This window comes from Phaethon aethereus, assembly GCF_964289735.1.
Source record: "Phaethon aethereus genome assembly, chromosome: 25".
NCBI classification, from domain to species: domain Eukaryota; kingdom Metazoa; phylum Chordata; class Aves; order Phaethontiformes; family Phaethontidae; genus Phaethon; species Phaethon aethereus.
The window spans coordinates 7,059,259-7,083,398 of NC_138601.1; the positions used below are offsets into that span (position 1 = coordinate 7,059,259).

Here is a 24,140-nt window from a genome sequence, read left to right on the forward strand (position 1 = left end):
GTCCTACAGCTTTGTTGAGTTGTTCCTGCTGGTCATGTGCGAGCGGGACAGGCAGCTGCCCTCTCTGTTAGGGCTGTGGGCACAGCAGGCAGGTGCTGGGCTGGTGGCCAGCCCTAAGCTTAGGGCTGTGCTGTGTTTTGCCAAGTGTATAAGGGATCCTTTGCTCACAGCAGCAACGGGAGCATCGGCTGCAGTTTTCTAGGTCTTCCTCTATCATTTATGCCACAAACCTGTCCTCACGCTCCTGCTGAAATTGCATTTGCTGCATGCTCCTGCCATATATTAAAAATATTGTGATTTCCTTTTAATTGGGAAACACAATTTTAAAGACTGTTCCATGTGTTTTTAGGATGAGTTTTGAGTACTTAAAAATGGGGGATTGCAAAACTGCAAGAACGGGGAAAAGGCAGATAAAGTCAGAGCGTCACTGCTATCGCTGGAAGGGGAGGTGTGGGGTACCAAGTTTTGTTCACATCAGAAAAGGGAAGAAAATGAGCATGGTGGCAGTTGCTGGATGTGGATCCTCTCCCATGGGGCTCTGGCTCTGGTGCTGACCTTGATGGCAGTGTTGGGGCTCAGGCCCAAGGTGCTGCTCAAACCTTCCAGGATGGCCAGAGGTACAGCTCTGAAATAGCCTTTGCGCAAGCTGGAAACTAACGTGAGGCCGAGGGGAGTGGGGCACGGGAGCGCATTACACCATGCGCTCCAGCCAGGACGGGCACTGGGGACCGAGCACTGGCTCAGCTTTTTACAGTCTTGTCCCTGGATTTATTTGCTCTTGTGCCCCTCCTGTTGCTCTGAGCCTCTGGCTCACGACTCTTTGTGGAAAGACTTGAACCGCGCATCACTGCTCCAGTTCTGCGATGTGCAGATGTGCTCAGAACCTGGGCCCTTCCTAGTGCTTTCCAGGTCACAGGACGTGCTGATGAGAGCAAACACAGTGCCTGGGCCATCAGGCACTTGAGATAGACTGTGCTTGCACTGGGAAGCAGACCTGTTCTTCTGCACTGGGGTGAGGCTCTGCTCTTGTCCCTCGCAGACGGCGAGAGTTGCCGTGGATGGTGGTGTCTGCCACAGCGTGGTGTTGCCTGGGTCAGACAAATGTACAGTTGCACAGCCATGGATAAATGTACACAATGTACAGTCGTGCTGCTGTGGAGCTGCAGAGCAGTAACTGCTCTCAGGGGCAGAAGCCAGTGCTCGGAGCCCAGGGTGCAGGAAGAGAGGACGGGGAGATCGAGCTCTGGCTGCAGTGACGTCTGTGGGGAACAGGGGACTGCGGGCATGCTCCTCAGCAACTTTGCTTTTGCTTTGCAGGGGTGAAAAATTCCCTGGTGGCCCACGACATGGCGTTTGAGATGACACGGGCTCCCTGGAGCCCAGAGCAGCAGATAGAGAGGCCACGACTCACCAAGAAAGTCCTGGACACGGAGGACCAGGCTGCCTTCCGGCTCCAGTCGAAGATCCCCAGATACATCTACTTTGCAGCCAACAGCAAAAACAAGTGGGGCCACCAGCGTGGCTACAGGATCCAGATCACCAGTTTTGCGGGGGACCATATCCCTGAAGCCAGCTCCATGGAGAGAGCCGTCAGTTGGGCAAGGTCAGGCTGCTCTGACTAGGATGGCAGGTTCTCAGAGATGTCCCAGCCTCGCTGGCTGGGGAGACATTGCATGGATGTTTCTTGATGGGGAGGCACAGGGCAGATGCTCTCCTGGGCTGGGGTTACTCTGTAGGAGCAGGCTTGTGCTCGGCAGATTCCTTGGGGAGCTGGTTTTTAGCTCTGCCCTGCCCCAGGGAGTGGCTCCCATCTCTTTTTCTTGTCCTCAGGTACCAGCTGGCCGTCACCCGACGGAAGGAGGAGGAGCCCACCAGCACCAGCATCTACAACCAGAACGACCCCTGGACACCCACTGTCGCCTTTGCTGACTTCATCAACAACGAGACCATCACTAACGAGGTGGGCCAGGGTCCCCTGGGCTGGAGCTGTAATAGCCATCCCCGAGCTGGGCAGGAGCCCCAGAGCTGCTGCCGGCATCGCCTGCAGGACAGTGGGCTCAGCTGGGAGCTCAGCAGCCCCGGGCAATGGGGAAAGTAGCCTTGAGCATCCTCTTTTCTGTGTACCTGCTTGGTGCTTTAGTCAGAGCACATAGATCAGAGTGCAGAGCAGAAGCTCATTGCTCCCTGTGGAGAAATGCTGGCAAAATGTCAGGAAAATATCTGCAAGGCCGGAGCTTGGACGCGGGGGTCAGGGCACGTGCCCTTCTGCTGGGTGGACATCTGCAGCTGGGGCTGTGGGCACGTCTTTGGGGAAGGGAGGGGATCTTTCCCAGGAAGGGGGAGCTCGGCATGTGGGAACACGGCTGGGTTTGTGCCCGTGGAGGTCCCCTCCTGCTCTCCTGTAGCTTTCCATGGCCCCCGCACAGATTTTGGTTGCTGCTGCAGGCTTCTGAAATAACCATGGTCTTGTGGCTCTTCCCTGCCTAGGACCTGGTTGCCTGGATAACTGCTGGTTTCCTTCACATCCCACACTCTGAGGATATTCCCAACACTGTGACGGTGGGAAACTCGGTCGGCTTCCTCCTGAGACCCTACAACTACTATGACCTGGACCCCTCCATATACTCGCACGATGGCGTGTTTTTCACCAGCGAGCAGGACTTCACAGCGTGTGAAATCAACCCTATTGCATGCCTTCCCAAAACTGCCTCTTGTCTGCCAAACTTCCCTCCGTTCACCTATGATGGTTTCCAAAATATGAGTAGGCTGTAATGCTACAGGACAGTGTTAGGAGACACAATCAGAGGCACCAGGTTGACTGTTCTGTCTCAGATTTTCAGTTTCTTAGTGAAGTTGTCTCAATTTCCAGTTGTGCAATGACTTCACTTTTTATCATTGCTTTTTAAATAGTGCTCTTTAAAAGGGAAGCATAATCTTCCTGGCATGATTGCCAGACAGGAGTACGTTATCTCTGTTAATTGCTGAATTTGAGTCTGTTGCAGGAGGAAAGTGATGAGAAAATCCTGTTCCTCTGCTGTAGAAGCAAGTGCTGTGTAGTGCCTATCTCAGGTTAAAAAAAAAATGAAAATTATTCTGGTCCAGTGCTCTCCGAGTGTCTCGTTCTTACGCCTTACAGCAGTGTCTGCAGGGCGCATGACGCTTGGTCTCTGCTGTTTCCTGCATCCACAAACCAGCCCAGCAGCAAGGCTCTGGGCACCCGTCTAGGCACAGGGACGGTCCAGCCGGAGGGACAGGCTGGGGAGTCCCGGGGCTCTGCCGGGGGAAAACCGAAGCAGGTGCTGGCGCTGAGCTCTGTGAGTGCTTGAGGTGAGTCTGGGGACAGAGGCAGGACCCACTTGGGCTGCAGCTCTTGGGCACTTGCCGCAGGTGAGGGGGATGGAGGGGACTATGCAGGGAGGGGTCTCACTGTCCCTGCGCCAGCACCATCACCACAGGTGCCTCTGTGCAAACCAGCTGAACCTCAGCCCCTTGGGCAGCGTGTGGGCCGACTCAGCCTGTCGCAGCCCGATGCTGGCCAGGTTCACGCGAGAGCCCTCCTCCAGGCTCGAGCCAGGGCGCGGGAGCTGTGTGGCTGCCCGTTTGCCAAGACGCTTGGTGGGCTCTGGAGCCCTCATCCCCCTCTTCACAGCCCTGTCTATGCTAGGACATAGCCCAGGATCAGAAGGCACCTTTGAGGTGGTGACAAACAGCTGTCCCCTCCCTCCTGGCTGCAGGACTGGTGCCTTATCACGTGTGGGGTCATTATCAGCAGCATGCGATGCTGCCATTTCTCTGCACAGGCTGTAGAGGCATTGCTGGTGATGGCAAGGCCATGGCAGGATGAGGCCATGGTGCTGTGCTCAGCAGTGCTCTATACAGAGGACTTCTCATCCTTGTGGTCTCTGCTGCCTGCCTAGCTGTTTGCATCTACAGGGTTAAGAGAAGGAGGTGGAGGGAGACGCATTTATTACCCCAAGTGACTGGATCTGTCCTCTCTAAGGTCTGCAGCATAGCACGCGGGACAAGAGAGGAAGGACAGATGTAGAAGCATTAAGTTGTCTTAAAATTATGACACACTGGGGAAAGCAGAGCAAAGTTGCCTTTTATGGTTCCTGGCAAATCCCGGGCATGTCTGAGAACATCTCCCTGCTCCCTCCCTGCAAGCTCCTCTGGGATGTTCCCTGTTGAGGAAACGAGGGGAAAAAACACATCCAACCAAACCCAGCCCCTTCTGTCAGCGGGTCGCTGGGAGGATTCTACAGCTGGAAACCCGCCCTGCCGGACTGTGGGAGCTCTCCATGCCTCAGCAGACATGCATGTGAAAACTGTGCTCGTCCTCCTGGTTCTGGCTTTAGCCACGATATTTGCTTTAGTCTGTGTGTTGCTGACCAGAGGAAGGGCTCCCAGCACCTGCCAGCACCAGCCCCTGGAGCAGGAGGACACCGATGACGGCCAGAGCCTGGTCTTTGCTGATCTGACGCCCGAAGAGATGGTGCAAGTGGTGCGGTACCTGCAGGGAAACCTGGGGGTGCAGCTTGTTGACGCCTCGCGTGCAAAGCCCTCCGACAACTGCATCGCTTCCGTCGACGTGCAGGTCCCTGCCAAGGCAGAGGTGCTGCGGTTCCTGGATGGTGGGGGGGCTCGCCCCCCCCGGGAGGCGCTGGCTGTGCTGTACTTTGGGAACCAGCCAGACCCCAACATCACTGAGTATGTGGTGGGTCCGCTGCCAACACCAGTGTATCACCGGGACGTCACGGTGCAGAAGTACGGAGGGAAGGTGCCATACCACCGCAGACCAGTTACCGGTAAGGAATATGTGGATATCAACGCCCTCATCCAGCGGGAGCTGAGAAAGGCACCACGCTTTCTCTCCGCGTGCTGCGAGTCCGATGGCACTGACCTGGCCATCCTCACAACAGCCCCGCGGGGCTTTAAGTCTGGCGACCGTGTGACCTGGTTTGTCCTCTTCCGCAGCGTGGCCGGCACCGGCTACTACCTCTCGCCAGTGGGGCTGGAGGTGCTGGTGGAGCACGGAGACTTTCATGTCTCCCGCTGGTGGCTGCGCCAAGTCTTCTATAATGGCCAGTACTTTGCCAGCACAGGGGATCTGGAGAATGCATTTGTGGCCAACTTACTGGAGGTCGTCAGGATCGAGAAGCCGCAGGCTGAAGCGGTGCTGGGCTCGATGAGGCCCCGGCACCCGCCTGGCTCCCCTGCGCCGCTGCAGTACGAGCCCCAGGGTCCCCGCTACAGCGTCAGGTACAACCGCGTCACCTTCCAGGGCTGGAGCATCGCCTTTGGCATGAACCCCAACTCTGGCCCGCGCCTCTTTGACATCAGGTTCCGTGGGGAGAGGATTGTCTACGAGCTGAGTCTCCAGGAAGCCTTAGCCCTGTATGGCTCCAACTGCCCCGGGGGCATGTCGACCCGCTACCTTGATGGGAGCTTTGGCATTGGCAGGTTTGCCTACGAGCTCGTCCGGGGCCTCGACTGCCCCTACACAGCGACCTATGTGGACCGGCACTACCTGGTGGAGTCAGAGACCCCCAAAACCAACCAAAACTCACTCTGCATTTTTGAGCATGACGCTGCCCTCCCTCTGCGGCGCCACTTCTCTGACTCACAGTCCTTGTACTACGGTGGGCTGCGGAAAAACACGCTGGTCATCCGTGCTGTCTCCACTCTCATCAACTATGACTACATCTGGGACTTCATGTTCCATGGCAGCGGGGCCGTGGAGGTTCGGGTGCATGCCACTGGCTACATCAGCTCCTCCTTCCTCCACGGCCGAGGCACCGACTATGGCAACAGGGTGGGGCCCCACACGCTGGGGACGATGCACCTCCACCACATCCACTACAAGGTGGACCTGGATGTTGGCGGTAGGTCTGGGCACCTTTGTGTGTGGCTGTGGTTTGCTGTGGGTTGCAGCTCTGCCCAGGACGCAGAGCTCAAGAGGGTTTTTCCTTGTGCTTCACAGGGCAGCTGAACTCTCTGGAGACCCAGGACATGGGTTACGAGCTTGTGAAAGACCCCTGGGACATGCAGAACACCATCGAGCGGCCATACCTCCGCAGGGAGAGGCTTGAGAGAGAGGACGAGGCGGCATTCCTGCTCAATGTCCCTATGCCTCGCTACCTCTCCTTTGCCAGCTCCAAGCCCAACAAGTGGGGGCATCCACGCAGCTACCGGATCCAGATCACCAGCTTTGCTGGGGAGCACCTGCCTGCCAGCAGCCCCATGGAGAGGTCCATCAGCTGGGGCAGGTGGGTGCCAGGCCTGGGGCATGCGTGGCGCCCACCCACTCTCCTCCCACCCTGCCACCACGTCCCTGGCTGCTCCTGCCTCCCAGCAGAGCAGGGACTGCTGCCATCCAGCCAGTTTGTGCCAGGCTGCAGGGAAGGGTTAAACAGCAAACGTGTATTTTTTGGCTCTGAAAATCCCTTGAAAATTTGCTCGGATGACATCTGTTCATGGTAGTTCACAGGCAGGAATCTGACCCCAGATAAGGTTGATTTAGATCAATCACATGCATTTTTCCCTGTGAGGGCAACCAGGCTGTAGGACAAACTCCCAAGGGAAGCACTGGCACCCCCAGGGCTTGCAAGGACAGTCTTTTGGGAAGTGCTTGGGATAAACACAAACCTACCTCTCTGCCAGGGTGAAATTTAATGGCTCACGTTCTTGGGGAAGGTGTAGGAGTTAAAAATGGCTGTGGCTGAAGCGAGTGTGTTTGGGCAGTGAGCAGCAAGCGTCTGTGCCCGGATGTGTTTGTGTTTTCTGGCTGTGCTGGAGCAGCCACGGGCAGCAAGCGATCTCCCGCAAGCCCAAAGGTGCTGGGGCTGCTGCCTGTTGCTACCACACTGGTCCATGCCAGCCCTTTCCCGCCCTGACCCAGGACAAACCGTGTCCCCAGGCATGCGCCAAGGATGCATCCAGCCCCAGTTTGCCGGTGCATCTCCAGCTGGCAATGCCACGGTCGCCCTGCCCTGGGCCAGCACGGACGAGCCCCTCTGCTCCCTGTGCTGGCAGGTACCAGCTGGCCGTCACCCGACGGAAGGAGGAGGAGCCCACCAGCACCAGCATCTACAACCAGAACGACCCCTGGACGCCCACCGTCGCCTTTGCCGACTTCATTGACAACGAGACCATCACCAACAAGGTGAGCTGGGGTGCCCTGGGTAGAGGGGAGCCGAGCACTGTGGGCGCACCACGGCTCTTGTCCTGGCCAGAGATTTCAGCCGTCCCACAGCCAAACCAGGCAGCTGCCAGGCTGGAAGGGTTCCGTGCAGCCTGACGGCGCCCGGCTCCCCTCCTGCCCAGGACCTGGTTGCCTGGATCTCTGTGGGGTTCCTGCACGTCCCCCACGCCGAAGACGTCCCCAACACGGTGACTGTGGGGAATGGTGTCGGCTTTTTCCTGAGGCCCTACAACTACTTCGACGAGGACCCCTCAGTGGACTCTCCTGACAGCGTCTACTTTGGCAGCGAGCAGGATGCCGGAGCGTGCGGGGCCAACCCCCTCGCCTGCCTGCCCCCTGCCGCCGCCTGCGCCCCCCACCTGCCCCCCTTCCGCTATGGGGGCTTCCTCAACCTCAGCCTGGCCCCGCTGCCCGGCGGGCTCTGATGGGGACGGGGCCACCGCTGCCCCTGTCCCCACCCGTGCAGGCGGTCTGTGTCTGGCCGTCGGGTGTTGGAGGGGCTCCGGCGGTGGCAGCGGGCACGGCCTGGCTCTGCCGCCGCACCAGGACCTGCGCTCCGCATCCCTAGGTTGTCACGTGCTGAGGGTCAGGCTTTCGGAGGAGCTCAGCTCTCGTTTCGGCACCACAATGCTGCCAAAGGTGGACTCAAAGCCTCTGAAAAACAGCCCCTGGGAGTGATTTCTGGAGACTCCACCCAGGAGGCCACCCAAAGGACTGTGGAGTGCCCTTGACCACTCTCCTCCTCTGGGACCGGGGCTCCTGCCGCATCCCCAAGGTAGGTTGGTGCACGCAGGGCGATGGTGCCAGCCAGGGCTGAGCACTGCACAAAGCCACAGCTCCCCTGGGAGCCATGGTCCACGCTGAGCTTCTGCCCAGGGTGGCGGCAGGAGCAGGTGGCATGGCCGCTGCTGTGGCCCGGCCGCAGCCCGGGGGCATTGGGCCGCTGGGAGCCGGCAGCCAGCGAGCCATCTGGGATGCCCAAAACGCCCACCCTGGCCCTGCAGCCGCTGCAGCTCCAGGGCTGCTGGGGCCCAGGCGATGCTGAGCTCTGGCTGCTGTGGAGGTGCCAGGCCCGGGGACAGTGCGCCGGGCTGCAGAACCGCGGGATGGGCACTTCCCAGGCTGAGCTGTGCCGTGTCCACCTTTCCCAATAAACAATGACTCAGGTGCTTTTTCTGACCAAACTGTTGCGTAGCTCATGGGCGCTGCTGCGGCCGGCGGGCAGAGCCCCAGCACTGCCAGTGCTGCGGGTGCTGTTGCCCTTTAACAGGCGTCGCTGGCTCAGCTCTGCGGTGCTCGCGGGGCTCTGCCGTGCTCTTGGACCCCGGGTGCTGGCAGGAGGCTCCTGCAGGGGAATACGGGACAAACAAGGGAGTTAATGTGTAACAGCTGTACCGAGCTGCGTTCATCGGTTCTGGCCTTGGCTGCTGCCTGGCGTGCTCAGCCCCTGCCGGCGTGGGGACCCTTGCTCCTGCGCCCCCAACTGCATGCACAGCCCTGGGCTGTGGGATTCTGCAGCCTCTGGAGCTGGCCTGGGGACACTGAGGGCCTTGGTGGGGGTGGTTTAGCTCCAGCCTCACGGCCCAAGCACTGGCCAGTGTGTCCCTGGGGGCACGGCGGACGTCCATCCCCTCTGCCCCCTTGCGTGGGAGCCGGGTCTGCCCAGGGCCATGCTGTGATGGGCTTGAGAAAGCCCCAACAGCAACAGCGCATCCGCCTGGGAGCCAGCTCGTCTCGCCGCAGCTCAGGGAAAGGACGTTGGGCAGGGGTGGGCAGCTTGGGGGCACGGCTCAGTATGAGGCTGCAGTGGTCCCTGGGGTGACAGCGGGGACCATATCCCAGAGTCACCTTGCAGGTCTCGAGGGGAGCAGGCAGGATGCTCCCTGCAAGGGGCAGGTTGTAGCCAGCTGGCTCCCTGCCTGCCACTGTGTGCCCATGTGTTTGCGAGTGCTGCCTGGACTCTGCCCGCCTGCTGACGCAGGTGAGACCAGATGCACTCCCGTGCTGGCAGCGACATGGCTCACTGCCTGCTGCCTAGCCCCAGACCTTGGAGCAGGCTGGGAACTTTCTGGATGAAACGTTGGCTCCGCATGCGGCACGTTACGTTGCAGCACCGCGTGCGCTGCACCTCCCACAGCTGCATCCGGTGCCTTGGGAATTGCAGGGACACTGTGTCCTGGAGCCAGCCGCTGCCGCTGCAGGCACACGGCTCCTGGGCTGACAGCTGATCCCGGGCTCGTTGCACGCAGACCTCGGTGCAGAAATAAAGCACCCCCAGCCTGGCCCGGTTCCCCCCCTGGGAAAGCCATCCCAGGCCAGTCTGCAGTGCACGTCCCTGGCCAGCAGTGCTGCCAGCTCAGCTGCCCTGTGCAGGGGACGAGGCCGGAGCCTGGCACAGTGGTCCCAGAGCTGGTGGCCAAACCAGCCAGGATGCGAACACCCACGGTGCCCAGGAGGTCAGCAGCCCCAGCCTGCCCTGGCTTTGCGCAGCAGCTGCAGGGGTGGGGATTTATCCAAAGCGCAGGCACGGAGCTGGTGCTGGGAAACCTCCACTGTGTGGACCCTGGCAGCCGCAGCACAGACCTGCCCCGTGACACGTGAAGCCTGGCCACTGCGCGGGAGGACGCTGGCCCACGCCTCTCCGCCAGCAGCACAGGTCTGTCTGCAGCACAGCTCCGTTGGCAGCGCTTCGTGCTCGCTCCCGCACCGTGCTGGCCCCGCCGTGCTGGGAGGGAGGATGTGGCTGCTCCCATTCCGTTTCCTGACCTCTCCCCGCTGCGGCCCCGGTTTTCCTGCAGTGACTTTTTCCAAGGAGACTGGAGCATGCTAGTCCCCATCCCCCATCACCTTTTGCCCCTATTTTCTGCTGTGAAATCTCTCAGGGAGAATTTATTGCTGACTGTTTCAAATAATTTTTGATGCGGAAGCCAAGTCTGTTGCATTCCTTTATGCTGGCCAAAGCTACTCTCAGTTGAGGACCCTGGAATGAGCTGTTGGGGAGTTTGTTTTGCAAGAGTAATTCCATTTCTGTGCAAATTGCTGCTTTGCTGGGGGAGGGTTGTAGGTTGGGAGCACAGTCTGGGGGCTGGGACGCCTGGGTCCTTCTCCCCGGGCGCCGGGAGGCTGAGCTGGGAGGGACAGGGAGGAGCAGCTCTGGGCAGGGTTACACCTGTGGCCGGGACTGATCCTGCAGCGTTTCCTCTCCTTCGTGTGCATTTGCCGTTCACTGATGGCAGCTGGGAAATTGCTGCTGGGCAGGACCGGCGTGAGTCGCCCGGTGCGCGCAGGGCCCGCTCCCCAGCACGGCACTCCGTCCCAGGGCTGGAGTGGGATCAGGCCAGCCTGGGCACAGGGGCCGCGTGCAGGGTCAGGCTTTGGCCGTGCCCGCGCTTCCCTTTGCCCGGGAGCGTCAGCCCCGCTGTGAAGCGAGGATGCCGGGAGGGACCCCGGCTGCCGCTGCCTGACGGGCAGCTCCTCGGGGCCGAGGACAGGCTGCCCACCAAGCATGCACGTTGCTGGTCTGCGACTGCAGATCCACCCTGGCACCCCCAGCCTGGCACCGTTACACGCGAGGCAGGTCGAGGCACATCTCCAACCATCAAACTGCCTTCAGAGCACAGGTGTTTGCAAATACGATCCCGCTTCCTCAGCCTGGCAGCTCCAAGAGCGGTCTGTGCCCGTATTCCAGGGAGGAAGGTTTGCTGTATTTTTGCCTTTTAGACGACGTGGCTGCCGGAGCTACGTGCAGGCAAGGGGGCAGGATGCTGCCGGCAGCCCCTGCTGTGCCCCAGCTCTTTGCTGGCAGGACTCGGTGCTGGACACAACCTCTGCCTGCTCTGCGCTGCTGCAGACAGCACAGGGGTAGCGGTTCAAGGATCTTGACCTGAACTTTCTCGAGGAGGGAGATAAGTGATGCATTTTCACTGGTTGCTAATCATTAACGCCTCGTTGCCTGTTCCCCCAAGGACGGGCAGCTGCCTGTTTTGCTGTGGTGGGCCCTGGCTGGGCACCCTGCGCTGCTGCCGCAGGCCTGCCTGTCCGTGCACCAGCAGCCGCAATGGCCAGCCAGAGCTGGAGGAGGAGGTTTGTGCTGCTGGGCTGACCCTGTGTCCTGGGTCTCCTGGAAATAGCTCTCCATGTTACTCTTTCACCGTTACCTCCCGGGGAGGAACAGGGCAATAAAGCTGCCGTGCCGGCACTGCTGCCAGCAACAGCACGGAGCGGCTGTGGTGGGGAAAGGACAGGGGCCGGGACCTGGCACCAGCGGGACATGTGGTGTGTTCAGCTCTGTCCCTGCAGCCGGGGTCTGATGGGGCAGTTTTGTGCAGGAGGGGGTTAACCCGGGGGAGCTGTGCTGGGAGGAATGCCTTCCCTCCCAGGGGACCTCATTTGCAAAGGTCCTTTAACCCCACTGCAGAGATCAGAAAAACATTGCTGGCAGCCAGGAGCTCCCCAAGCCTCGCTGTCTGAGGCTGCAGGGAGCTTCAGAAACGGCTTGGAAAGTTTCCCATGATGTAGAGTCCTGCTTAAATCAGCTTGGCGAACGCCATGGCAGCAAGGTGTTTTTTCATCAGCTGTAGGTTTGAGCTGACATGGAGGTGGTGGGCAGCGTGCCCCCACGCCACGCCTGACCCCGTCCACGCTCCTGGGCACCCCTGCAATGGGGTGAGGGCAGAGGGATGGGAGAAATATTACAGCTCGGGGCTGCAGCAGTTCTGCAGTGCTGTTCACACAACGTGCGGGTGTTTGAATCTCCTCCTGATAACAGAGCAAACGCCAGGGTTCAGTAGGAGCAGCTGAACGGTTGTACTGGGCGGCAGGAGGAGCAGTAGCTGCAGGACCCCCCGAGTGAGGCAGCCGCCTGCGTGGTGTGGAGAGGGGACAGTGCAGGGAAGGGTTAAGGTGCTGGTGCCAGAGCACCCCGTGCTCCACGCAGCTTCACGCGCCCTCGAAGCCTGTTTTTCCCTTTTACGTAAGTTGTTCCAAACATGTTTGTAGCAACCCCCGGTGATGCACCTTTGGCAAAAGTGGTTTTGGGTCCAAAGATCAGTGCTGGGACAAGCGACCTGCCTGCAGCAAACAAGAGTCCGCAGACTATAAAACCCCAGCAGCACGGTGGAGCGCAGGACACCCTGAGCCACGCCGAGGGGCAGCGGCTGCAGAGGAGGATGGAGGCCAGCATGAACCTCCTGCACGATGTGGGCATCCAGGCGACACACTGGCTGCAGGAGCACTTCCAGGGCTCCCAGGACTGGTTCCTCTTCATTTCCTTCGCCGCCGACCTCAGGAACGCTTTCTTCGTCCTCTTCCCTATCTGGTTCCACTTTAGCGAGTCAGTGGGCATCAGGCTCATCTGGGTGGCTGTGATCGGTGACTGGCTCAACCTCGTCTTCAAGTGGTGAGTGGCCCCATGCCACGGCTCCCTCTGGGCATGTTGGCACAGCTGGACTAATGTGGGCCAGATGCGTGCTTTCAGCCTTGACATTGGTATAAAATGGACCAGAGTTCGGCCCCCAGCTTGGCCATGGTAATGGTCACCCCTTCTCAAGCCATGCGGCAACAGCTCTCCCCCCTTCCCAGAAGCCAGGCAGAGAGATAGAGCCTCCTGCAAACAGACCCCTTTGCCGTCAGCTGGGGCTGCAGTTCTGCGCGAGCGCTGCGCAGAGCCCCTCGCCGCGGGGGTGATGTGGCACAGCTCTGATATGCAGGATGAGGGCTTGGTGCTCCCCCGATCTGGTAGGTGAGTGTTTCCCATGGGTAAGCCAAGACACTGATCTCCCCTTCCTCTCCACAGCTGATAGCGCTGGCATCGCAAAGGGAGCCGTGGTAGGCAGCACGCAAGGGACTCGGCTGCCGCTAAAGACACAGGATGATCTCGCTGGCAGTGCCACTTGTACCATGGGGCTGATCCACCCTGGCGTCACAGCCCAGCAGGGTTCGGTGTCAGCCGGTAGCCGTGGGTGCCATCCCTGCGGGCGGTGGGCTGTGGTACCAGCAGTCACAGGGTTGGTGGACCAGTGCAGTCCCATCCCCACAGCTGCATTTTAGCGTCCCAGGGTTTTGGGGCTGTGTGCACCCTCGTGCATGGGCTGCACCTCACGTTCCTGTGGCAGGACCTGGCAGTGTGGCTGGGGGGGTGCTGGCCACCCTGGCTCTGTGCATGCCCTGCAGTTCAAATCCCCTGGGGATGCCCACACTGCCTGCACGTGTGACAGGGACAGGGACAGATGGCCTCTGCCTCTGAGGCCACTGTGCGATAGTTGCTCTTGGCCTGAAAAAGGCTTAGAGGAAGCAGACACTGCTCCTCTTTCTCAGCATGTTGATTTACTCCCAGGAAGTTCTTGCTCTTCCCCTTCAGGGGCCAGGGATGGGGACACGGACAGCCAGTGTCGGCTGTCAGGACCAAGCGGCCGGCTGGATGCTGTGTCTGTCGGGATGCCCTGGACCACTCATGGGTCTTTTGCCTCTTCCAGCTCCCAGGTCAGAGCTGAAATCGCAGCTCTGCCCACCTGCTCTGGTGCCCAGGACCCTTACGGCCCCTGTTCTGCTTTCTTTTCAGGATCCTCTTTGGAGAGAGACCGTACTGGTGGGTCCACGAGACGGACTATTACAGCAACACCTCTGCCCCAGAGATCCAGCAGTTCCCACTCACCTGCGAGACTGGCCCCGGTAGGGTCCCCCAGCCGTGGTAGGGTCCCCCAGCCCCAGCAGGGGCAGCAGGCGCTCGCCCGGGGGGACCTGCACACACAGCTCCCCGCTCTGGGTCTTGGTCCCTGCAGGGAGGGGGGTGCTGGCATGGCTGTGGCCGTGGCTGGCAGCCCACCGGCAGCACACATCCCTAGCTAGCTCTTGAGGGAGGCTGATTATCACTGAGCCACAGTGTTGGCCCCCACTGCGCTCCCGGGGACACCAGCCGCGCCTGCAGCGGGTGGAGGCAGGGCAGCCCCTGAGCAGAGCAGACCTTGACCCTCGGCACGGACGTGGCAGTTCAGCACAAACCCTTGCCTGTGCTCAGCCACAGCCTTGGCCCGTGCCGGGGCCATGCTCTGCCCTGCAGCCCCAAACGTGGGCAGCTGCTCCATGGGGAAGGGGCTTGCCCAGCTCCGGGCCAGCTCTGTCTGTACTTTGCCCGTGGCTTTCCTCAGGAGCTGGGGAAGGGCTGCAGGTGTCCCCGGTGTGCTCAGCGTCAGCCATCGGCAATGCTCAGTGCCCTCTGCCCAGTCTTGCCCAGCAGACGGGCCGCGGAGCCCGGGCCATGCTCCCACACTGTCCTTGCCATGCTGTCCCCCTCGCCAGCCTCACCTGCACCGGGGGATGGAACTGGACACCACCACAGAGGTGGCACTGTGGCCACCAGGGGACAGGTGCTGGGTGCCGTGCCATCTGGTGCCATGGTCCCCAGGGCCTGGGCTGCTTCCTGGGAGCCCCGAGGCAAGAGGGCACAGCCCACTCTGAAGAGCGAGGTCTGACCTGGGGCTCTCTTCTTGCCCAGGGAGCCCCTCCGGCCACGCCATGGGCGCAGCAGGCGTGTACTACATCATGGTGACGGCCCTCCTCTCCGCTGCCATGGGGAAAAAACGCTCAAGGACACTCAAATACTGGTAAGCTGTGTACCAAAACCACCCGTGCAGGGCAGAGGCTGCTCCAGAGCCGATGGGTGCACAGCCAAACCCATAGAGGCACAATGCTCTGGGCAGACAGCCGGGCCGTGGCACCCCAGGCGGGGTGTGCGTGAGGACAGCTCGGCAGACAGCCAGGCACTGTGCTCGGGGTATGCGAAGGCGGCACCCTGGGCAGTGTGAGCCGGCCCTGGCACCAACATGGCCACCTGCCCCTCACAGGGTGCTGTGGATGGTGCTTTGGACGGGGTTCTGGGCAGTTCAGGTTTGCGTCTGCCTGTCCCGAGTCTTCATTGCCGCCCACTTCCCCCATCAGGTCATCGCAGGTGTCATCTCAGGTGAGTGCATCGGACCACCCGTCCCCTTCCCTGCAGCACTGCCGTGCTGGACTGCAGCACCCGCAGCACTGGCCACGAAGGGTGCACGGCCTGACGGACGTGTGTGGGGGTCATGATGCAAAGCTGCGTCCATGGCTCTGGAGTTACTGCCCTCATCATCACAGGCAGGCTGCCCTCCAGGACGTTCCTTGTCCCGATCCCATTTGAGGCGTGAGTCCAGTCAGGTGGGCAGGGCGCTGCCAGCCGCTGCTGGGCTCTGAAGGACAGTGAACATACAGTGAACATGGCCCGAAGGCACAGGCAGGGCAGGCTTGGGGTGTGAAAGGGTCATCACTGGGCAACGGAGCAGAATTGGCCACCTGTGAGCAACGAGGTGCAGTGGTGGCCACTGGGGCAGTCAGCACCGCACAGGAACACCTGGGTGACCCCAGCACATGTTCCCCACTGGCGCGCCCAGGGCTGCAGGATCCACTCAGCTCCGCCGCCCCAAGGCAGGCGATCACTTGCTGGTCAGTGATGCCTCCTCTTCTGCTTTGTTACCGGCAGGGATGGCCGTGGCCAAGACCTTCCAGCACATCCACTGCATCTACCATGCCAGCCTCCGTCAATACTTGGGCATCACCTTCTTCCTCTTCAGCTTCGCCCTGGGCTTCTACCTGCTGCTGCGGGCACTCGGTGTGGACCTGCTCTGGACACTGGAGCGGGCGCGCAGGTGGTGCGCCCACCCTGAGTGGGTCCACATCGACACCACCCCATTCGCCAGCCTCCTCCGTAACCTGGGCATCCTCTTCGGGCTGGGGCTGGCCCTCCACTCCCACATGTACCTGGAGAGCTGCCGGGGGAAGCAGGGCCAGCAGCTGCCCTTCCGCCTGGGCTGCATCGCTGCCTCCCTCCTCATCCTACACCTCTTCGACGCCTTCAAGCCACCCTCTCACATGCAGCTGCTCTTCTATGTCCTCTCCTTCTGCAAGAGTGCGGCCGTGCCGCTGGCCACCGTTGGCCTCATCCCCTACTGTGTGTCCCAGCTCCTGGCCACGCAGGACAAGAAGGCTGTCTAGGGGCGTCCTCACAGGTAACCGCGTGCCCGGGCAGGCAGCCACCCCGGCTCTGGGCTCAGGGGCAGTCACTGGACCACGGGCGCAGCCCAGCCACTCTTTGCTCCCCACTAAATTGCACAGACTGACTCCGCACGGGGAGGAGACGGTGAAGGCTGGGCTGGCGGCACTGCTGGATGGCTCCTGCGGCACGGACCCACAACGCCAGTCATGCCATAGGCTCGGGCCGCCTGCAGCCAGCTGATGGCACAGGGCCTCCCGCGCTCCCAGGGCTCTCCTGCTGTCCCTCCCATGCCCATGGCTGGAGGTCATCATCCTGGGACCCGGTGGCAGTGGGGGGAAGACCCTGCACTCCCCTGCAGCTCAGGGGGACGTGCCACCTCCACACTGAAGAGCTGAGGACAGCACCACCAGGACCAGGGTCCTCACCCATGGGTGCGCGGGGTCTGCTGGAGAGGCAGGTCTGTTACAGAAAGGGGCAGACACTGTGATTTGGAGATAAAGCACCGGCTTGCCTGAGCACCCCTCAGCCCTGAGGTGTTCAGTATTCACTGCGCTGTGAAGCAGCATGGGGTACACATATGCATATGTGCATATACATATATAATGTGTATCTATATACACATATACATATGGGTGTGTCTGTAAACAAGAGGTATTTTATTAAAGCTGAAGGTGTGTTTAGGTGGTGAGTTCGGATGTCCTGCTGGCCGGTGAGGCAGGATGGGAGTTCAGCTCCCAGGTGCAGGGTCTGCAGCGGGGGCTGCTGGTGGCGTTGGACATCTCTCCTGGGGTGCTGCTCCGACTGTCACCTGCAAGGCACGGTCAAACCACCGGGAAAGGCAGTGCCAGGCTCCCCCAGTCCTCATCACCTCTCACCCTCAGGTGCAGTCGGACGTGGCCAGCACAGTGAGGGGGGACAAGCTGCTTTTTGTGCTGTTTATCCAGGGTTTCTGCATGCACCTTGTGCCAGAAACAGACACGCTCGTGTCACCTCGCTGCTTATGGAAACAAGCACAGGGACCAACCAGCTCGGCTGGGGCTGTGCTGAGCCCCCAGGCTGCGGAGGCAGAGCTGCTGTTCGCCCGCTGGCTGTGTTGCGGGGTTGGGGCCCAGTGGTCAGTGCTGGCTCAGCCTCCAAGCACCGCTCGCCTGAACACCAGGTCTGCCCGAGGCGCAGGAAGTGGCTGCATCAACATGGGGTCAAGCTGCGTCGCTGCCGACATCTTGGCTCTCCCGTCAGACACATCCTGGCCCTCCTGTCTTGGCGCCGTGCTCATTAGCAGCAAGTCAGCTGCAGGCTTGCCCTGCTGACTTCAAAGCCGTGCAGGCTGTACAGCCTGCCAGTTAACTTAGTAAACACCCTCTCTCCGTCTGAGAGCGTTTGAAATAGGTACGAAGGTACAGATACTTTTTCTTGCCAGGCTGTATGTATGCATCTGCAGTGTCTCCCCCAAAGCACGAGTTCCTGCAGCATTTACCCAATGATGCTATAAGCATCAGGAATGTTCTCTGCTGTGGCACACCTGAGAAATGCCATCTCCCCTACCCAGATCTTGCAATGCCTTTGGGAGATGGTGTCCAGCAGACCATGGCAACGTCCGTTGTCTTGCTGCAGCTTAGATGGGCCTTTACCACACGTGGCAGCCGAGTGTGCAGGCTTTGCAGCCTTTCCTAGCCCTCTGATGGGAGCCCTCTGATGGGAGCCCTCCGGCCACCCCAACACCGAGAGCCGTCAGACAAGAGAGCTCCTTCCTCCTGGCCAAACTGCACGTCAGCAGAAGTCCACGCTAAAACCCATCCATGCTAAAATGCCTTCCATGGCAAAGTTTGCTGTAAATCTCGCTTGGTGCAGAGCTCAGCTGTGGGCCTAATTCTCTGCAGCACGCACACACGGAGTTTCCTCCAGCTGGGGAGCAGGCAGGATTGGCCCAGCGGTTATCCCAGCCAGGAAGGGCTTGGACAGGGCAGCCAGACCCCGTGGAGGCAGCCGCAGAAGGCCCCTTGCTGGGAGCCCATCGTGTGCAGTGGGAACAAGGGCTGCTGGCCCCCCCAGCAGAGTCCCAACAGGCGCCGATGGGCAGCACAGCCGTGACCCCGTGCCTCTGCTTGCCAACAGCTGGCAAAGGTCTCTTGGCTGAATGGCAACTGCATTAGCCGTGTGCTGGGGCTGCTGCTATCCGCTGCGTTCGTGGTAGATAAACCTCCTTAGGATAGAAGTTTCTTTTCTTCTATTTCTCTGTTTATTACCGACATCTGGACCAAACCTGTCATGCCATTCCCAGCAAGAAGGGGAAAAAAATTCCGAAATTACCCGTCGTGCTTTTTCACACTGTGGCTCCACAGCGCCCTTTAGTTTCTGCAGCTGAGATTGCAACAGCTCCAGGACCCACCGTGGCAGAAAAGGCAAGCTGGGGAAACACGGGGGAGTAGCTCTGCCTGATCCCAAGGGAGTTTACATCTGTATTAGCTGGAGGAACTCTTGATGTTCAAAAACGGACCGATGACAACTGCACCCCAACAAGGGAAAGGACCAATACACGAAGGTGAATGATTTCCTGCCTGCGGGGCATCCGCTCTCCCAGCTGCTCTCTGCCCTGGATGATGCAGGACTGTTACCTTTTGCTGTGCTTGATCAAGCTGAGGAAAGCTTGCCACTATCCAGGACGAGGCGCCAGGTGGGGAACAGCTTCCTTTTGCTGAGCGTTGGTGATGATACTTACTCGGAAATGAGTTTGGTTGTTGGAGACTCCTGAACTCAGGTACTGTTCTTGTGATGGGGAGCTTGAGAGGAGGATGGAACTGACACAGCTGCAGAGATGGGAGTGGGGGTAATCGTGACCTTGCTCTTCTCTTCGAGGGCTGCCCTGCTGGAGGACAGAGCTCAGGGATCAGCTCTTCTACCAGTTATGCCACAGCAAAGGCCAGGTGTAGGAGTGCTGTAGCAGACCAGGAAGATGCCTTCCCAAGGCACTACCAGCACAGCCTGGTGCTGATGTACCCGTGCACAGAAAGCTGCAGTCTCTACTTCGGGGACTACAGAAACAGCTGCTGTTCCAGAGAATGCTCAGGAGCTGTAGGTACAAGCCTGGACAGTATCACGTTTTGCAGACTAGCATAGAGTGACATGAGCCAGCTGTATGCCAAGACCCAGTCTACCATTGACAGTTCTAAGAGTACAACCTATCCGGGCTTGTCCAGAGTAATGTTCAGGCCAGACTACTGCATCTCTGTAAAGCTATTTCTTGTCACATAAAGGAGCCAAACATAAGATACTATTGCAGAGGCAGGGGAAAGGCCACTGCTGGGGAGAAGAGAATGGTAATGAAAGCTTGAGCTCATAGCAACAGAAGTGAAGGAAATGTTCAGGCACACACCTAGAAGAAATGCCCAATGTACGGCTCAAACAAATGACTTTTTAATATGGTTTTCTGCCTGCCTGCAAAACAAAGCACTATATGGCTGCTTCTATCTGTATTTAATTCTCATGTACAAAGAGTCAGCACACGTGTGTTAACATGGTTCTGCCAGGCCAGCTACAAATGGATGAAGTTCCTTCTTGCAATAACATACTTGATGCTACTACAGTAGAGCTTCGGGACTGCAGCGATGAAGCTGGTGTTACCTGACAGCTGCTCCCATCAGCATCACAGCTGGGTCAATAGCAACTGCTGCCCGAGGGAACCACCGAGTCCAGAGGTCAGTGGCAGCCCTGCATGTTGGCCAGCAGCAAGGCATGGCACTAGCACAAACATCTTCAGATCTCCAGCATCTGCAGATTTCTGAGTAGCCAGGGAAAACAGTCAGTCCCTTTTTTTTTAAAAAAGGGCTCACAGAGACTTGTCCCTTGGTGCCCCATCCTTTTCTTGGTCACAGGCTTGACAATACCACCTTGTCTTCTTGCTTCCCAGTTCTATTTCAGTCAGCTGTAACTGGTGACCAGCTTAGTTTGGTCTTTTAACGGGGATTTACGGATCTGACCATCCCTCTAATTCTTGCCACATTTCATTCCTTCTTCTCCCTACAACATTTCAGCAGCAAAAGCTTGATTCATTTTCCCTGCACTTGTTGTCAAATACCATCCTCAAACCCTCTGCTTCTTACCAGTATTCTGATTTTTTTAAGTGCACCCAGCTTATTTTAAATAAATACGCTCACAAAGCAATTACTCCTCAGCAATGGGTACAAAGTAAAAAGTCACAAAGTACTGCAAACGGGAGGGCCCCTCTCTTGGTTTTAGGAAGTCTACAAAATGGTTAAATGATGACTACTTTTAATCACTTAAGAATGTGTACTATTTATCTGGGGAAATGACAGAACCCTTGCAGCAAAGCATGGATGGCAGCTCCCCTCCTCCAATTTTCCATAAGCACCAAATCAGCTCACACAGAGCATATGCACACCAGCTGTTGTTTTTATGTCTTTATTCTCTGGGAGAGAAGTTGGTGGAGTTTATGCAAAGCAGGGAAGACAGCCCTACTTTGAGAATTATTTCTTACGCTTCAGGGCTTTGACGGCTGATGAATTCCTGGAGCAGAGCTTGCACTTCTCCTCGCCGACTCATCTTGGTTGCCTTGCCCTGAAAGCGGCCTCGCTTCCCAGCTCCTTTGCCTCCCAGCAGCTCTGCCACCCTGCAGTGACAACAGTACAGGCTAAAGGCCACTCATTTGCAGAAAAGAGTGACCTGGCCTTACCTGCTCCAGAGAGCAAACAAGGATCCATGCCCTAATTATACCGCTCAGCTACTTAGTCTGCAACATTAGAATTCTTACTAATTTTAGAGAAACCATAAAACATGTTACCTGGGACCTAAATTCTCAACTGCTTCAACAGGTCCAGCTAGAAGAAAGAGTCCTGCTTCTTTTTCATCTCCCACAGTCAGGAACAGCAGGGTTTCCTGTGGACAGACAGATGGATCTTGCTCCAGAATAACCAGTGCTCTCCTTGTCCAGGAAGATGACAGAGACTCTGGCCACAGGACCCATCCAAGCATGCAAACCATTCAGAAGTTTGTGTGCATTACTGAGACAGAGACTCAATTTGAAGAAAGTAAAAGGGAGGGGGGCTTTTGAACCTTCTATGCTCAATCTTATGTTGTGGGGGACAGAACAGGTACTGCGGTATCCCAGGTTAAAAGGATATGGTTGGCAGTTGGACTAGATGATCACTGTAGGTCTCTTCCAACTTAGTCTAGTCTAGTCTAGTCTAAAACAGCTGATGAGGTTCTGTACAGCTCTTTGGGGGACAGGCTCTTCTACAGTGCTCTGAATTTTCACTGTTGTATTTCTTGACTATTGAGGATTGCCCTGCAGACTGAGGCTGCTGGGGACAATAATGTCATGCAACTTTTGAAAGGAAACAGACCCGTAGCTTGAGACTCTAGTACAAACAGAAGCCTGACGCTGCCTGTGTTACCGCTTGAATGAAAAAGACAGTGGTGTCAGGTTAGTCTTCATCAGTGACTCACCTCTGTCCCGATCTCATTAGCGATGATATTCATAAATTCAGAGTCACCTTCTTTCCTGTACGGATGGGTAAAAAATAACACTTCAGAAAGAACAAAAAATTCCCTCTAGAATCCAAAATATAAATCAGAAACCAAAGGCCTGACCAGGCTTGGGGTTTTGACCTCTTGCTGTTAGGATGGAGATCAGTTTTTTTTCTATATATCTAAATCCTCATTGTGCATTACTGTGGACATACTAGGAATTATTTAGAGGTTGATCTTTAAAATAGAGCTCCTCGGGGCAGAGAGAAATCAGACAGACACAGTTATTCCTGAATTACTAAAATATTCCTTTAGTTACACAACCTTCCAGCAGGCTGAGGCAGTTTAATATTCTATTCACCTTGTTTATATTCTTACTTGAGAAACAAGTCTGAATAACTGTCAGAGAGATGCAACTGCCATAAAACGTGTAAGATAGATACCATTTTACTCTTTTCCCTGAACTCCCCCATACCTGTGTAACACAAACAGCTGACTCTGAACAGGTTTGCTCTTGAAGTCCTGGGCTATCAAAACAGCAATGTCTCTAAGCAGATTCAAGTTATTCTGAAAGAAAAGCAAATAAACTGTACTGCAGATGGAGAAGTCAGTGTGAACACTGAGTTGTGTTCCCAGAGATGGGAGCAGTTTTCATAATATCCACAAAAACTGATGTCTATGATTCCATTCCCAGTTATCACAACTAAAGCTCAGGTCTACAGGAAGCAGCCACAATCTGCTTTTCTCAGCCATACTCCTACCTTCTGAAGCAGTTTCACAGAACTCTGCAATCTCTTTACAGCCTCTACATGCTCACCTGGTCCGTTTCTGAAAGAAGAAGAAGAATTTGGATCATCACTCTGAGGGACAAAGAAAGGATTTCTTAGAAGAGCAAAAGCAGATAACATAATGAAAACCACTGCATAGATGTATCCTGAGGCTTATGTGGTATTTGTCAGAAGAAATAGTGAAGATGAAATAATCAAAGTGGAAAGGTTATTACTTGAGCAGTGAGGTTAGAGCCTTCTCAGTACTGTGACTTTGTTCGATTGACTTCAGGACTCTGTTTCCTGCCAGGAAAACCAAGTTGGTTTTGTTCTTTTTCCCTTTTTCTGTGCCAAGGAGTTTAATAACCTTAAAAAGAAAATCACCCTGGTCAGACAAGAACAGTACTTTGCTTATATGCACACACGTGCTCAGTTCCTACTAGACTATGCCTTGTTGTGAATATAGGTTCTCTGCCAGTGAAAATAAACTGATTGAAATCAGCCATAAGGTCAACATAAAAAAAAAAAGGATGGTGATACAATGGAATTAATATAATTTGCTAGTCATGGGCTGTACTCTGCAATGCATCTGGATGTCTCTGCTGGGATACAGATTCCAAAAAATGACTGAAAAGACAGAAACACTTAAAGGCAGCTCTAGAATTTTATCTCCACCTGCCTGCACAGAGGATTTCTCACTCATGACAAACAATCAAAAATACCAGTGCTCTAAGCAGAGGGAACAAATGGCTAGCAACCCAGCAATGCACTGTCAGACTGGAAATATACCATGTGCCCTCTGCAGAGGCATCAGTAGTTCAGAAAATATTGTTACTACAGACAAGGGCCAAGTTCTGTTACAAAGAAGGAAAGGAGCCTAACTGACCGGACAAAGACTGCTGACCTGTGTGAGCCCTCTGGGCTCACCCAGCATGGGCTTCTGCTGTCCCCTTCACCATCAGGACAATTTCTGGCAGACTGGATTTCAGGGACTTCTTGCTGTGCTAGGTCTGAATGTGTGGAGCAAGGCTCCTGAAGGTAGCTCAGCTGCAGCCCCCCACCTGCAAGTCACTCAGGTTGGAGACATGAGTCCCACAGCACATGTTGGAGTCTATGCCTTCAATGTCAACAACTCGCACTGGCCCCGCATGGTCATCTGGCAAACCACGGCTTCTCACCTATCAAAAGGAAGACAATGGCAAACAAGGCAACATCCATGCTGCGGTTATTTTGGTGCCACCACGGATACCATCAGTTCTCTCCCCACCACTCACTGTTTCAATTTCAGGGTCATCTGCAGCCAGCTCCCTCACCATCACAGGTACCCGCTCCCGGATCTTCTCATTCACACTTCTCTCCAGGGCCTCTATTTGCTCTGCTGTCATGGAGGGGGTGTCCAGCTCAATGACACTTCGCTGACGGCCCAGTTCCCTGCACCAATGAAGAACATCTGCTGCTGTAGCTAAGACCACCTGGAAGGTCCCTCTGTGCAGCACTAAGCACCATTCCACTGCTGGGAAAGTGGTGGCTGAAACAAAACATACTTCCCTCCTCTTCCTGTTATTTACAAAGCAACAGATGCATACCAAACACCTGGAGAAGGACAAGACAGAGCAAATACTTTGCACAACTTCTCTCCAGTTCAGTCACCTCTCCCAGGCCCCCTGAGTGC

The 24,140-nt window shown here is 57.1% G+C and overlaps 4 protein-coding genes across 4 annotated transcripts in view; 3 read left to right on the forward strand and 1 right to left on the reverse strand.

Annotated features, from left to right (window-relative positions):
- The window catches only part of LOC309413452 (amine oxidase [copper-containing] 3-like), a gene marked incomplete at both ends in the record, with an annotated part of 15,767 nt that extends 12,995 nt beyond the window's left edge, over window positions 1-2,772 (forward strand). The window contains 3 exons of the mRNA XM_082010574.1: window positions 1,318-1,603; window positions 1,831-1,960; window positions 2,488-2,772. Of these exons, the coding sequence (XP_081866700.1) occupies window positions 1,318-1,603; window positions 1,831-1,960; window positions 2,488-2,772 (701 nt within the window). The remainder of the gene's footprint in view (window positions 1-1,317; window positions 1,604-1,830; window positions 1,961-2,487) is intronic.
- A 1,540-nt stretch (window positions 2,773-4,312) lies between these two features.
- LOC309413360 (amine oxidase [copper-containing] 3-like) lies at window positions 4,313-7,626 on the forward strand (the record flags this gene model as incomplete). The annotated part of the gene is made up of 4 exons (XM_082010481.1): window positions 4,313-5,882; window positions 5,981-6,266; window positions 7,033-7,162; window positions 7,324-7,626. 4 exons carry the CDS (start codon window positions 4,313-4,315, stop codon window positions 7,624-7,626), a joined length of 2,289 nt encoding a protein of 762 aa, XP_081866607.1.
- Window positions 7,627-12,369: 4,743 nt separating this feature from the next.
- Window positions 12,370-16,216, forward strand: G6PC1 (glucose-6-phosphatase catalytic subunit 1; the record flags this gene model as incomplete). Its single annotated transcript, XM_082010663.1, has 5 exons — window positions 12,370-12,599; window positions 13,761-13,870; window positions 14,694-14,802; window positions 15,043-15,158; window positions 15,705-16,216. 5 exons carry the CDS (start codon window positions 12,370-12,372, stop codon window positions 16,214-16,216), a joined length of 1,077 nt encoding a protein of 358 aa, XP_081866789.1.
- Window positions 16,217-18,870: 2,654 nt separating this feature from the next.
- The window catches only part of LOC309413453 (alanyl-tRNA editing protein Aarsd1-like), a gene marked incomplete at both ends in the record, with an annotated part of 7,025 nt that continues 1,755 nt past the window's right edge, over window positions 18,871-24,140 (reverse strand). Inside the window, 9 exons of the mRNA XM_082010575.1 lie at window positions 18,871-19,024; window positions 20,713-20,844; window positions 21,016-21,110; window positions 21,681-21,735; window positions 22,177-22,268; window positions 22,463-22,529; window positions 22,705-22,835; window positions 23,530-23,646; window positions 23,743-23,899. Coding sequence (XP_081866701.1) covers window positions 18,871-19,024; window positions 20,713-20,844; window positions 21,016-21,110; window positions 21,681-21,735; window positions 22,177-22,268; window positions 22,463-22,529; window positions 22,705-22,835; window positions 23,530-23,646; window positions 23,743-23,899 — 1,000 coding nt within the window. The remainder of the gene's footprint in view (window positions 19,025-20,712; window positions 20,845-21,015; window positions 21,111-21,680; window positions 21,736-22,176; window positions 22,269-22,462; window positions 22,530-22,704; window positions 22,836-23,529; window positions 23,647-23,742; window positions 23,900-24,140) is intronic.